The 15,445-nt window shown below is 41.8% G+C and overlaps 2 protein-coding genes across 8 annotated transcripts in view; one reads left to right on the forward strand and one right to left on the reverse strand.

Moving 5' to 3' along the window:
- The window catches only part of LOC144225508 (uncharacterized), a 121,353-nt gene extending 112,044 nt beyond the window's left edge, over positions 1–9,309 (forward strand). For all 6 annotated transcript variants that reach the window (XM_077756736.1, XM_077756737.1, XM_077756735.1 and 3 more), the window contains one exon: positions 8,818–9,309. Coding sequence is in view for 2 of the 6 variants with exons in the window: in XM_077756735.1 (XP_077612861.1) it covers positions 8,818–8,943 (126 nt within the window). In the remaining 4 variants the exon portion in view is untranslated. The remainder of the gene's footprint in view (positions 1–8,817) is intronic.
- Positions 1,715–15,445, reverse strand: part of SLC9A9 (solute carrier family 9 member A9) — a 659,022-nt gene continuing 645,291 nt past the window's right edge. For both annotated transcript variants that reach the window (XM_077756733.1, XM_077756732.1), the window contains 2 exons: positions 4,784–4,889; positions 1,715–3,410 (listed from right to left, as the gene is read on the reverse strand). In XM_077756733.1, coding sequence (XP_077612859.1) covers positions 3,183–3,410; positions 4,784–4,889 — 334 coding nt within the window. In that variant the 3' untranslated portion in view covers positions 1,715–3,182. The remainder of the gene's footprint in view (positions 3,411–4,783; positions 4,890–15,445) is intronic.

Raw genomic sequence — 15,445 nt, forward strand, 5'->3', positions numbered from 1 at the left:
GGTGATTTCAATAAATACCTTTGTAGGTATAATATTCTCAAATATCTAGAATAAAAGTTCTGCACATGAAATTGGGGGGTCAAAGGTATTTGAATTTTCAGCTTTGATTTATATCATTAAATTGCTCCCCAAGAAGCTTCTAGAAACTTTATGAATGAAGACCTTAATGGCACTTGCCATCGGGCTTCTGACTTGCTCAGGCATGTACTGAGTACCAGCGGGACACTACAGAGGATCTAGCTGGGAGCCTGACAGTGAGTGGAACTGTATGTGTGCATGCGTGCATGTGTGTGTGTGTGTGTGTGTGATGTACACATGGTAAGAAGCTCAAAGAAAAACCATAAATCAATTAATTAATTACAGTCCTGTTTTAATTAGAGCTCTAATGAGTGCAAGTGTTAGTGGTTTGAATAAAGCTCCTTTGCCTTTATTGTTCATTTGGAACTGGCAGTAAAGAATAGGTTTGAATTTCACAGTCTTCACACTGCTAATCAAAGCACAGAGATCTTAAGATCAGAAATTATTACCCCTCACAACAGGAGCATAAAGGGACTTTGGTTTTATGAATTGCTAACTGGGACACTGGCTAGCCTCTCTTTGGGTCTTGGGCTGATTCAGAGGGAAAGAGGCTGGTAATCACATCTTGAAACTGGAACACTGTTTTACAGATCAGGTGGGGCACAATTTCCTCAAACTCACAGTATTTTACTTACCTGGAGTCAGGGGGATGAGTGGCCTGACCCAGATTAAACAGCCCCTTAATTCTTCTTGTTGGCAATGGTTCATGGTGGTCGGCTGGAAAGGGTTTTTTTTTTTTTTTTTTCTAAGCAGGAAGAAGGCTTTCCTGCGGGCAGAAGGCTGTTTTTGCTGTGCTCTGTTAGCAAGCCGGTGCTGGGTTTAGATCGCGTGCCTTCCCCTCCCCACTCCTTCTGATTTCCATCTCATATGTCGTTTTTCTCTCCATTCCTGCCCCCACTAATGTTGGTCTGTTTTGAAAGGACCTTCTCTTTCCCTTGGTGTGTCTTTCTCTATGTGAAGCAGCAAAACACCAGGTTATCATCTCTTCCTTTCACAGGATGCAGGCAGAAATCAGATGAATTCTTATCTTCTGACTTTCCTTTTTTTTTCTCCCCCATTTTTGAGGCTCTTCATGATCATGTGTGAGTGAAAGTGTGAAAGGAGGAGGCTGTTCCACTCTGCCTGACTTAGCTCTCCCTTTTCTGGGTGGCATGCCCTCCCAGCCCTCCAGCATTCTCTTCTTTCCTTCAGTGGTTTGTGTGCCAGCCCCTATGGCTTTTCCTGGGCCACAGGACCCTTGCATCTCCCTTGCATTACCTTTCAGTGCCTACTTCACCTGGAATTTCAAGTATAAAGGCTTAGAACTGCCAATTAGCATGAGCAGAGAAAATGTCTTCATCTATCTATCATCTATCATCTATCATCTATCTATTTTAGAGAGGGAGGGAGGGAGGGAGGAAGAATGAGAAGGAGAGAGAGAGAACACTAGAGAGTGAGCATGTGAGTGGGAGAGGGGCAGAGGAAAAGAGAGAGAATCTCAAGCAGCCTCCACATTCAGTGCACAGCCTGTCATAGGACTCAATCCCATGACCCTGCGATCATGACCTGAGCCAAAAGCAAGAGTCAGAAGCTCAACTGACTGAGCCACTCAGGTGCCCGAAAATGTCTTTAAATAAAGCATTGGCCAACACAATCATACATTATAACAAAAGTTTATTAGGATTAGGTCAAATAGAAAACTTCATGCTTTGCCATTTGCCATATTTACCTGGAATGACCAGATTATACTTAGCTGAGTATGAAACAATTTGTGCCCCTGGATCCTACTGTTTGGAAAGTAAGAAAATCAATGTACATAGCAGTGTGCCTGACACCACCATGGTTAATAGCCTAACAACTGGTTAGCAAAGCGTATGTTATTTCCGAGCTTTGGGCCTGAGGAAGACATCATTCTCTACCTCCTTCAGAAGCAGACCCATCATAGCCTGGGCACCTAAGACCAGAGCCTGCTTTTCTGGAATCTGGTACTAACATCTGTAATTCAAGAGAAGCTAGGCTTGAGGTATCTTTATGGCTTAAAAGGCACAGGTCATGCAGCTGAATTAAAAGCTATTATATCGGTCTCTCTGTCAGGGCCAAGAGCCATGTCTCGTAACGGAGTCCCCAGGCGGCGCACCTGAGTCTTCAGTGTGGTCGACGCATCATGGGCTCTGCTCCTCTAGCTTCTGCTCTTGTTACTCAGCTGGGGGTGTTGGGATCGGAGGACAGGTCAGGGCTGTCTCCTGCCACGTGGAGAACAACCTGTGCTGTCGACCCTCATTACCCGGCATACAGAAGGGACCTGCCACGGGGCCGAGATGTGACTCAGATGCAAGCGAGCATGGGAAGGCTTGTTCTTGGTAAAATATAGGATGGGGGAAAAAGAAAACTGCTCTTCTTGGAAGGGGTCCTAGCAAGCTGGAAAGCAGAGCTACATTTAGTGCAGGCTATGCCCAGCTGGAAGTAACCCCTTCATTCATTCCATGGGGGAAGCAGCTTGACAAGAATGCCCATGGGAACAGTGGGTTGCCACATGGCATGGCTTCTGTGAGGCCATCAGCAGTGGTATTGGTCCCCTGTCTGGGCTTTGCAAATAGTCCTGAAGGCATTAAGGGCATGTAGTAGTCTAGGTCTTTATGATATACAAATGAACAGGTACTAAATAACTGGGCATTCCTTTCAGCTTAGGAGCCACATGTTTATGCTCAGAAACTTTTTTCCTTATTTTTAAACTCTCCCTAATGAAGGGAATGAAATCCAAAATAGGGGTGAAGGGTGTGGAGAGCTGCATACCAGAAGGAAACACCCTCAGACACAAGCACATCCGTTCCTTCCTTAGAGCAGCGAGACTCCTGACCTCGCTTCTCTGCCCTTCCCACCCCACCCAAGTCACTAATAAAATTGGCTGCTGTCAAAACTTAAATTCAATTGCATGATATAGAGGGGTGATAATAAATTCTCATTTCTTTAGGCACCAGAGGATACTTGTGACAAGATTTTTATTCTCTCCAATTTATGCTCCTCCTGTATTTTCCAGCCTCTCTTCCCTACGCTGCCTCCCCAGCTTGGCTTGTACGTCTCAATGAGCCTTGCCTTACTTGTGATTATGTCTGCACTGTCCACCATTAATTCAGCGGGGACTGACCCAGAGTCTGCTCAAGCTTGAGTTCGTAGCCTCCTAGGCCGAGGTCCCCCTCGTAAATGTTGTCTTTGCTTGGAGTCTGTGGTGATGCTTTCTGGTCCAGATCCAGCCCTGCAGGAGGACTGCGGGGCGAGGTGGCTTGCTCCTGGTAACTCATGGCCAGTTCGTCCTGATTCACAATGCATTCTACATCTTCCTCTTTTAGCTGCTCCTGGATTTGGGCAAGAGAGAGAGAAGTCACTTCATGATGAAGAAAACAATAGCAGTCCTACAGTGTAAGAAAGGAGGGTGTTTGCTTTCCTTTCTTAATAGCCCTGTCTTGCCTTGGCTGCGGTTTCTGCTGCAGGCCGCTGTTGCCTTTCCGTGTCCGTGGGCATAGGGGAGCATTTCCCATGGAAGACTGGTACCATAACACAGCCATACGGGATCTCCAGGCCTAAGGTGAGACTTGGTAGAGAGCGTGTGCTAACCAAGTGCCTCCTTGGGTTAAGGGAGTTAAAATAAAATTCAGTGGATTTCTTGAACTGGTACCTAACTAGGTTGAGAGGAGTTTCTCAACCTTTGGAGAATCTTGGCACCTCTGAGTACGGAATGATTCTCAGTGCTGGTTTTGGAATATTCCTGCCTATCACAAAATTCTCAAAATTCAGTTTGTTATATTTTATTTGAAAAGTGTGTCTTCACAGCATGTTTCTTGGGATGAGTGTCACAAAGCTAAATATGGTGGGAAGTCATCATAGTAGATAATGGCAGACTCTAACTAGATCTGGCCAACGTAGTTTTTCCTCAGACAGAGCTTTCCTTGAAGGAAAGAATTAGGATCTCAACTCTTCTTTCATTGGCTTGGGGAATACCATACAAAATTACTCATAGAATGAGCCCTGGCTAGGTGACCAAGGTCAGTGGTTTCCAACGTTAGGCTGTACCAGAATCACTTGAAAGGCTCAAGGAAGCACAGATGCTGGGCCCCAAGCTCAGAGCTCTGGGGGGAGGGGGGGGCAGGGACTGATAATTTGGATTTCTAGCAAGTTCCCAAGTGATCCTGAGGCTGCTGGTCTGGGGCCACGCTTTGAGAACCACTGCCTTAGGCCATTGTGTCCTGCGCACATCTGAGATGCATTTTTCTCTGTTTGTGCAAGGGGGTGGCCAGCTGGACAACTTCCAAGGCGCCACAAACTCCAAGGCTTTGCTCCTCTCCAATCCTTGACGCTGGTTTGTTTGTAACGATTCTAATCGTTTTTCAGCATTTTTTATTCCACTCCCTTGAGCTATAAAGCACAGGCCCAATATTTAAAATTCAAAACCTCAAAACACAGCAGTTTGTGAGGACACATTACTTCCCCTTTTGTTTTCTAAATTCATTTTATGGTTAAAAATATTGATAACAATAAAAAAATTGCATTCTTAAAAGAAGAATGAGCCCACATCAGCAACATCTGAAAGGAAAAGAGAAATGCTTCTTGGTGCAGCGAATTTTAAAACGCTTCCTTCCTAAAATGGTATTACTCCTGGGAAGTAAGAGCCCTGAGGTTTCTGGGCTCATCAGTATTCACCAAGCCCTGCCCACTTGGGGCAGTTACTCACCCCATAGGCCTGAGGACTGGTGAGCAGCCGGGAAATGGGCCCGCACCATTCAGGTAACGTGGTGGTCAGCGGAGGACCAGAGTGGGTTAAAATTGGTTTCAGGTATCTGCAAGGCCTGTTAAGGAATACTTGCCAAAAGGAAGTTAGAACGTAGCTTCTCACACAGCACATACCTTTGCATGCAGTGAAAGAGACAGTTATGTTCACCTTTAAGTCCCCTACTCCCTCATTTAGGAGGCAATTTGGCCTGTAAAAATTGCTGTTTATAATCTTTCTTCCACACACTTTTCCAGCCCTCCTGGAGGCCTTTAATCATGAAGAAATGGGGGCCGGGCCATTCAACATCAGAGAGAGGGGTGAATGTTCCTCTTCTCCTTCCTCCCACCCCCTAGGGACCAATGTCTCATCTGCTTAGAAAATGTATTCTCAAGAATTATCTTAAAACAAAGGCATAAAAGATTGTGTTTTCTTAAAACTGCACACATAGCTTAAATCAACAGTAATTTTCACAAAGAAGCAAGAGGTATTTCATAAAATGTTCAGTCATTTTAGAACTGGGTAGTGAACATTGATTGTTTTCCAAAATACTTTATTTTCACTATTCAACACAGGCACTTTATACTTCATACATCAATGCGCCTCTATACAAAATTATGTAAATAAGCTGGTGCCAGGTTTGTTCTATTGTCTAGCACCTGTCTTTCTTATCTCTTCATCCCAAAGTGCTCTAACAAGTTAAAAGAAAACCCTGTTCGTCTAAAGCCGTTATGTTTCTCTCCAATCTAGCAATAGTGAAACCCCTAGAGGCTGCCTCAGGTTGCCTTATTATTTCTTTTTTTTGCTCAAAGGAAAGTAGTGGAATTATTTCACCATTCCATCAGACACAACTTTTAAGCTTTATATTATTTCCTCTGCTGGAGAATATTTCACCTCATCAACTTTCTGAAAAGCTATAATAAATAGAGAAAGGGCAAAAATGGATAGTGGTTAACTTCGGTCGGCTTGTGAAGATCTGAAGTCACCCCCAGGCACTGAGAACGCGAGAGGATCTTGGAGCTGGCTCTCCTGGAGCCCATCTATATCTGGATACCACTCTGTCATTCCTGTGATGCCTGAGCATGTGAGGACACAGGGAGATGCAGCCTACGGGGCCAGGAATTTTGTTGCCTCTGGCTTCAAATCCTCCCCATCAAAGTGGTGATGAAGCAGGGGATACTCATGAACACAGTCTAATTATGATGCAAGGAGAGCGACTGAAAAAAGGCTTAAGAGCAACTATAATTCCAAATGCAAATGGAAAACTTGACAATTCCTTTCACACGGGCAGCTGTTGTGCTCGGTGAAGGACCAGGGAAGGTATCAAAGTTCAGATCCTGGCATTCCCTGTAACAGTTTTTGAGTATGTCTGACTCTGGAAATCCTGTGATGGTCTTCCATTAATTTTTGTTACAAATTGTTATTTCCTTCATTGTATGGATGAAGGAACAGAAGCCTACAGATGTAATCATTTTAAATAATCCAAAGGTTCCCGTTGCTATTTGAATCTGCCACCATCACCGCGAGCAAAAGAGAAATGAGCAGGGCAGAATCTGCACGTGACCAGCTGGTTCTCTAGAGAGAAACTCTTGTTCACCTCATCCGTGCAGGCAAGCTGCAGACCTTCTCACATAGGGGCACATGAGGACACGTGGTCTTATTAGGGTTTATGGTGTGAATAGGTAAGCAAAAAATACTTTTGTAGGGAGGTGAGGTGTGTAACCTATATGTACAACTGGAATGTAAATCAAGGCAAATCCAGCCAATTTTATTTCAAGATGGAATTTTCAAGATGGAAAAGTGACAGATGTTATATTAAAAACAAAAAACAAAAACACAAAAACCCGAAGAGATCTGTCAAGGCTCTAATTCTTTCAGAGAGGCCTGAGCAACTTTTTCTGTTTGAGGTTCTTAGAATATTGGAAAATTAAATTGCACAATGCCAAAATAATATTACAAAAGTAAGGCACAAATTTAGAATTGTAATGAACATTTTCTTCTTTCAATCTTGATGAGGTATATCTTTAACTCTATGTGTCATGTTACTGGAGCTAACACTTCATGGCAGAATTTTAGCTTTTTGTGAATGTGAGGCCTGGACCAAAGGGGGTACCATTTGGCCTTTGCTGGATAGGTTCTGGGATTTCTGACTCTGAATGCCTGGGCATAACTGTCAACTCTGCCGCTTTCTGACTGTATGACCTGTGGTCTAGTTATTTACCACTGTGAGCCTCAAATATGGTTGTGAATATTAATGAGAAATAACATTATGTAAAAATGGCTTTAAACTCTTATGTGCTATTCACATGCTATTTATTTTGTTTCAAATAATTATTTTCTAAGCAATGCTTCTGAGAGACCTGTGTTTTGATCATTGTTGGGATAATAGTGGGGAAATGATACTGAGGGTAGAGAGGAGAGAATGGCACTCCAGGCATTTGGTGTGGCCTTGGGGGTCAGAGGCTAGTTAGCATGTGGGAAATTTAAGGTACCCCTACATCAAAAATGGGTATTTGGGTTAAGATTTGTTGTTTAGGTAGCTAGTGTGGGGTGGTAGGTGAGAGGTGGGCAGAATTTGTCGATGTATGAGTCTTCTAGGAAATTGATGATGCTGTTTTTGCTGCTCTGGTGTCTCAGTAGCTGTGAGTCAAAGGAATGAGGTGTAGCCTGTGTGGCAGTGAGCGGAATGTGCAGAGCACCACCCATAGCCACGGCGCGTGTGCAGCAGGCTCTATGTCAAACATGTTGGTTTGCCCAGGGCTTGCCGTATATTCTGTGCTCAGTGGACGTTTGTTGGGAACTCTTCTGGGGTGGTATGAGTGACGGGAGTAGATTCTGAATAACTAGACAAGAGAAGATGAAGGGGGCAGAGTATAGCTGACGAAGGAGGTTTTTCTGAGGATAAAAGGCTAAGAAAGGTTACGTTGAAGATGGACCTCTTGGGCCTGAGTTATTAGACTGAGGGAGGGGACCATGAAAAAACAGCGGTAATGGCATGAACTGAAGTGGTTAAAAAATAATCTGGTGTTTACTTACTCATTCATTTGCTCCTTCAGACCCTCACAGGTTTTTGTTTTATGTGCCAAAGTAGTGAGGCATCTACACAAGGACATGGACAATTAACTGCATTATACAAGGGAAGCTCCCTGGTCTCCACACTGCGGTTTGCTTGAGGGCAGGCCTGTTCCGTTCACCTGGGTACAGTGCTTGACACATTTTAGATGTTCAAGAAATAGCTATTGAATTAATGAAGACAACAGGCTCAGAGAGAGGAAAGAATTGCTCGATGGAACCCTGCCAGATAGTTAATGGCAGTGCTGGTGCGGGATCAAGGACATTTCTGTCACATGGGGCATCTTTCTTCTGCTAGAGAAGACTCCGAATGACAGGTCTCATCTGATTGGACAGCTGATTTGGAATTGAGGATTCAGTGATTTTCCGGGTTCTTTATTGCTGAGCAATGGCTAAAACGTGGCTGGATCTCCAGGGTTACATAAATTATTAAAGAGTTATCTACCAAAAAAAAAAACCAAAAAAAAAAAACAAAAAAAAACCCCCCAGCTGCTGATTTTGCAAAATGTGTTATTTTTTTCATCAGGTTCTAGTATATATTTGGGGAGGGAGATTCCCCATTGGGTATTTTTGGTACAGCTAGTTTTGCTTCTCTAATAAGCTAGAAATGTATCGAGATGAAATGTGAAGCTCTGTGGGGAAGAAAACAATGACTTTTCCCATCTAAAGGGCATAGGTTTGGGAATAGCAGTTTGGTTCAGGAGATGTAAGTAAAAGCTGGAATTCTACCCAGAGTGTAACATGCGTGTAATAAGGAAGACAATTAACAGATGCCATTTGTTTTCTTGGCCTGAGCTATCAGAAGGTCCAGAGCCAAATTTAGTGCTTAACCTGAACTAACATCTAAAATACCTGGTAACACTGATTTAGCTCTCTTTTTCGTTTGTTTTTAATTATTTTAAATCCTCATGTTTTACCCATTGTAGGTTGCCAAAACTAATGGATGTACAGCCTGCTCATATGCTTCATATGACATGGTCCTACGTAGACTGGTGAGATGCAAAAACCCTACGCAAAGATCCAGCTCTACAAATGAATGTCTGCCCCTTTGAGGAGACTAAGCCCCATTGCCCCCTACCATGGACTGAGCATTTGCATTCTTCCCAAATCCATATATTGAAGTCCTAACCTCCCAGGTGATTGTATTTGGAGACGGGGCCTTTGGCAGGTGGATTAGTTGAGGTCATGAGGGAGGTCCTCCATGATGGGATTCCTGCCCTTATAAGAAGAAATACCAGTGTTTATTTGCTCTCACTCCATATGTCCACAAAGAAGAAGTCATGTGAGCATATAGTGAGATGGTGACCATCTGCAAGCCCGGAAGAGAGTTCTCACCAGAACCCCATCATGCCGGCACCCTGATCTCAGACTTCTAGCCTCTAGAACTGTGAGAAAATAAATGTCTGTTGTGTAAGTCACCGAGTCTATGGTATGTTGTTATGACAGCCTGGGCAGACTAACACACTTCCTCTCTCTGGACCTCTTTAAAAATCTCTAAGAGCCCCGAAGACCTATGTTCTATCTTGGCTTTCTCTAATCTTGCCTTATCGTAAAGATCATCTTGGACATTTGTTAAAAATTCAGCTTTCCAAGGGGCTCAGTCAGTTAAGTGTCTGACGGCGGCTTAGGTCATGATTTCATAGTTTGTGAGTTTGAGCCCTGAGTTGGGCTATGTGCTGATAGCTCGGAGCCTGGAGTATCCTTCAGATTCTGTGTCTCCCTCACTTTCTGACCCTCCCCCGCTCATGCTCTATCTCTCTCCCAAAAATAAACATTTAAAAAATTCAAAAATTCAGATTTCCAAGCCTTACCCTAGAGATTTTGATTTGGCAGGTCTGGGAAGTGGCCTGGGACTTTGTATTTTACAGATAGTCTATATTTTAAGTGCCACAGGTGACTGGTGATTAGGCAAGGATGGAACACGATTCTCTCTGGAGTGTTGCCCTCCACAGGAGATTCATATTTTAAATAGGAAGAAAACATGGTGTCTTACATCTACAAAGCCAGCATTTTTAGGGGGGTGAGGATAGGTGTAAGGTGAGCCCATTCGGCCCAGAACCCAGGCCTATGGAATGTAATGACCTTTGCCAGTTATTCCATCTTGTCTGGGGGATGGGTTAGATAGTTAGCTCAAGAAGATGAAGGCTTGACGATGTTATACCTGAGACTGAATTAATGAAGTGTCACGTCTGAGCTTGTGTAGGAAGACTTTGTGTGTATTGGGAGCATTTATGTGTGTTTGTATGTATAAGCTTGATAAATGGTCTTGTTATCTGGAAAAATACTCGTCACTGCACAGCTGTGTAAAGAACAAAAGCACATTTATCTCTGTGTAGGCTTTTCAGGAATATACTCTCTGCTCTTTCATTTATCAAACATTTCCATATGTCTTATTTTCTCCTTACAACTATAGGTAGGAACTATAGTCCCATTTTACAGATCAAGAAATGTGTAAACAGATGGTGCTTCAATTCTCTTCTAATCTCTTTTTATCTCCTTTCCCAGGGTGCATTTAGATCCCAGCGCTGCCTTGCCACCAGATAGGCAGGGATCAGTGTCAGGTGGATGGAGAAGGATAAGCACATCCTGTAGTGGAACCAACCCTGGCCTCCAAGCCCATATATTCCTGCAGAACACCAGGTCCCACCTACTTCTGACTTGCTGAGTCCCCACACTGTTATTTACACAGCATCCATGCACAAAGCTGGCAGAGGATACCCCAAATTTTACACATCCTATCACTCTTGCTTACAATATACAAATTATGCCCCTTCTGCTTTGTTTCCCAGGAAATGTGGTCTAACAAATTGACTGCGTTTTCCTTCTTCCCTTTGCATATGTCACATTACATAATTGAACACTCACTGTCTTGCCATTTTGGGTGAGTCTGCGATTAGCCATTCTGCAGAGAGCTGGTTGGAGGTTCAGGCTGGAGGAAGGCTCTAAGAGCCCAAAAAAGAAGCCTTCTTTGAGGTATTTCATCTCTCTGTTCTCTCTACGTCAAGGGAGGACTTCCAGTTTTGTACCAGGCACTTGCAGAGAACACAGCAGTAAGATCCTGCCTTTGCAGCAGCCACTCTATTTCAAGAACAAGATATCAAGATGGCACCTTCTCCTAGGCTATTCATGGAGTTATGGTTTTAAAATAAGGAAAAGTCAGAAACCCTCTATTCACTACACAGATGAACATATACTTCTCTGTTTGACAATCCAAACCTTTACCATCTTAAAGGAAATTGCTCTAGACAACTGCTGGGGCAGAAAGAAAGCAGCAAATGCTAGAATAAACACCTGACGGGTAAGCAGAATTGTCAGGAGGAAGCCAGAAAGGAGTGATGGTATCCCCCTTCAGCCTGGTCTCTGAGTTCTGCTACTCATATGTCTAATCAGTGAATGGCTCTCCTTTCAAGGCCAAGCTGTGTTCCTTTCTCCCAGTAGCCTTCTCAGACCTGCCATGCTGAGCTGCTTCAGTTCCATGGCTGTTCTGTAGCAATGCGTACATATCTGTCTGGTAGCATTTATCTGGAAGCTAGCTGTTTACATCTCCCTCTTCCCCTAAGCTCCTTTAGATCTTCAGTCTAATGCTCTCCCAGCTGAGCATTTCGGAATTCTGAGAATTTCGGATTCTGTCTTTCCCTAAGCTCTTTGAGGGCAGGAACTTTATTATTATTTAACAATATAAATTATATAAATATAAATATTGTAGAATGAAAAAGGCATACATCAGACCTCACCAATCCAATGTATAGTCTAATGGATCATTACAAAGCAAGGGAATCACCCAGACCAGGAAACAGAATTTTGTTACAAAGACCTGAGGACACTTCCAGGTGTCCCATCCTAATGCAGACTCCACCCTTTCCCCACAAGGAACTAGATTCTTGATTTGAACACGAATCACTTCCATGAGTTGTTGTTTTTTTTTAAGTGTTTATTTTTGAGAGAGTGAGAACGGGGGAGGTGCAGAGACAGAGGGGGACAGAGGATCCGAAGCAGGCTCCATACTGGCAGCAGAGAGAGCCTGAGGAGGGGTTTGAACTCAGCAACCGTGAGATCATGACCTGAGCCAAAGTCAGATGCTCAACCAACTGAGCCACCCAGGTACCCCGAGTTTATATTATAGTTGTGTCCCTCAAGTGTGCATTCTTGCACACTATAGCTCAGTCTTGTGTATTTTTGTTAAATGTGCTACTTCTTTTAATCTGTAGATTCCTCCTCCACCCTTTTAATTTCTTTTAAATTTATCTGCTGAAGAACCTGGCCACTTTGACCTGTGGATTTCCCATGGTCTGAATTTTGCTGATTGCAACCTCAGGTGCAGCCTAGCATGTTCCTCTGCCCTTGGCATTTCCTGTAAGTTGCCAGCTGGATCCAGAGATTGGATTCAGATTCTCTTCCATCCCACTGTCAAGACTAAGAAAGGCACCTCATATCTGGTTGTGCCTCTTTGTGTGATCTGAGCAGCCTCTAATGTGTAATACCTGTATCTACTTGCTCACTGGGGACTGCAAATAGTGAAATTCTAATTATATACTTTTTTAATCTTATTAGGTAGAATACTTTTATAAAGAGATGTTTTTCATTTATTGTATTGAGATATTCAGTGGAATAGTCAGTATAGGAAAGACAAAAAAAATGGTTGATTTATTCCATCTATTTGCCAGTTTTCCAGATGTTCGGTTATCATCCTCTGAAAATGACTGATTCTTTGCTTAAATATCATTATGAAGTAATGAATCTAAATGAATTTGATTGCAATTATTATCATTGTTGAAATTCAAACTGACCCATTGTTGGTCAACGAGAGTCTTTCCAAATTGGCTCCTGAGCCCTACTGACATGATACCAGCATCTTTGGTAGCTTCTTTCTCATCTGTGTGACAACTTGTCCTAGGTTCATCTTCAACATTGCTTGTTTCTGACCTCAAACCAACCATTTCTCCAAAATTTCCCAATTCCTTTTAGTGAGAAATGATATTTTAACAGCAAAATTTGGGTGCCAAGGGTTATGGTTTATAGTGAGGTACTGGTAAGTGTTCAACAACTTTTTTTTTAAAGCTAGATTTGTAGCATTTCCCAGTTTCCATGGTATAAACACTCCCACTATGGCTGATTTCAATATATCAACATGAAGTCACTGAATGTGGAATTGGGACAAGATGTGTACAATCTGTTCTCACCAGTTAGTGCAGACCAGCTTCAAAATGCCTCTGGTTATATGTCTCGTTGAGTTACTATGGATACATCCAATTGAAGTTCAAGGATTTCTGATTCTCAAGGACATAAGAAATGATAGAATTAGAATAGTCCATTATTACTCATTTGTTTTATCCTTTATTAAATATATAGTAGTCTCAGAATAATAATAACACTGATAGTGCCACCATAAAAATTACATGATACGTTCAAAAACTTTTGCATATCCTCCCTATATTCTAAACTCTCATTAAAAAAAACCCCTATTGTGCAACTATATGTAGTTATCCTATATCTACACTGTCAGACCATAGAGCCATTACATTCTACATCCTCTCTCTTAGCTCTTGTTTAGTCCTGGCTCCCTGGGTAACTGTATACTTAATGCTCACTTCCTTGCCTTATGTCAATGTTTTTCTAGTCATTTTGATTTTCAGATGCTTGTTCTTTAGTAGATTCCTCAGGAAGAACTCATGGAAAACTTCTTGAGTTCTTGAATATTGATAACAATTTGTGCTTTTTATATTTTGAAAATCTGTTTTTCTGGAAATTATTGGCTTATAGCTTTCTTTATTTGATTCTCTTACATATGTTTCTAGTTTTTTTAAAATTTTTTGACATAAGTAGTTGCTACTGAAAAGCATAATGAAAATATAATTTTCTTTCCTTTGTAAAGCACATGGGCTATTTTTCTGGATGCCAAAGGACTTTTTCTTTAAAGTTCATTAATTTCAGTAAATTTTTTCTGACGTTGGTTGCTCTAGGTTGATAGTCTCAGGGACATGGTGTGATCTTTCAGATGGGTAGTTCCAAATGTTTTAAATGTGTTGTATTTAAGCAAAGTTTTCTTGCATTAATACCTGTTCTGTTTCTTTGCTTTGCTTTTTTTCTTCAGAGACTCCTATTTTCTGGATGTTTGATCTTTGGCTATCTTCAATATATGTCACTTTCCTTTGAATCCTTTTTATCTTTTTCTTCATTTCTTTTTGATTTAAACATTTTTTATTTCTTTTTACCTACTATTTCTCTTAAGGTATTATCTGTTGTGTTTATTTACTTTTTTATTTCTTCTAATTTACTATTCATTTCTGATATGAGTTTTTTCTTCATTTTAAATTACTTTCAGAGTTGTTTCTAATTGTGATTTATATTGTTCCTTTATGTCATCATTTTTTAAATGTTTTAACTTGTTTTATCATAGCATTTTATAGTTTTGACCTAGTTATGGCATGTCTTTCTGGCATGCTTTCACTGTCTATAGGGATATTATTCTGTTTGTTATCTCCCTTTTTTCTTACAATAACTCTCTATGGGATTTGACTTCTGTACTTTTCTGTTGTTGTTGTTATTGTTTTTTGTAATGTAAAATTAGTTTTCCTCAACTTATAGAGGGAGGCAGTATTCAGAAAAGCTTTTTCAACTTCATAGGGCTCCCTCCTCTGTTGTTTTTGTACAGAAGTAAGCATGGTGGCTTGCTTATTTACCTTTCCTGACCTGCTTTTCTCCTCAGCTGACCTGGGACCTTATCTTTCCTTCATCACTATTATCTTTGTCCAGCTCAGTTTTGATTCCACTCCAGGTAGCTACTCCTGAGTGCAGGAACCTGACCTGAAAGGACAGCCTGTTGGATTTATTTTGAGAGCTCTTGACTGCTCCAAGCCTTCAGTCCTTCTTACTGGGACCTTTCATTTACTCCCGGTAGAGAGGGCAATACCCCCACCCTCACTCCCACTCCAGTTTCAGAGAGGTTTATCAAATTAGCCCAACTACAAAAGTTCTCTTTTCAGGAAATACTATTGACTATTTAGGAGTTCTTCTGTTTTTATGTCCACCAGATACTACCCTAATTGCTTCCTTTCCCCCTTTCGTGGACACTGTGTTAATGGTGATTTGTCTCTACTCACTTGTCACTTGGGCTTTGTGAAAAAACTTGTCCCTAGTTTTGTTTTGAACATGTCCATGGATTTTTGGTTTTATTATCTAATTATTCTGCCTGTTTTTATGTAGGGATTTAGAGAGATTGAAAGACTGCTGTTGATGTTACTGCTATCTTCCCAGAATGGAGAAGTGGTTCTTCACCTTCCCTGGCCTTGGCCTGAGAGCTCTGAAAAACTGCCCATATGCTCATCATTTGTATACAATTTCACATGACATTTCAAAGTGTTCCCAGATGCCTTGAACTGCATCCATGCTCCCCTAGAGGTCCTGAGCTAGGAAACTCTGGTCAGGAGCAATTAAGTATGGAGGATGAGGAAAGACTAGCTGATAAAGTGGTGTACTTTCTACACTCTTTGTATTGGAAGTTGGTTTTATCAGTGATATCTTTAAGATCTACCCATCGAATGTTAAGATAATTCT

This window comes from Crocuta crocuta, unplaced genomic scaffold (assembly GCF_008692635.1).
Source record: "Crocuta crocuta isolate KB4526 unplaced genomic scaffold, BGI_CrCroc_1.0 scaffold337, whole genome shotgun sequence".
Classification (NCBI taxonomy): Eukaryota; Metazoa; Chordata; class Mammalia; order Carnivora; family Hyaenidae; genus Crocuta; species Crocuta crocuta.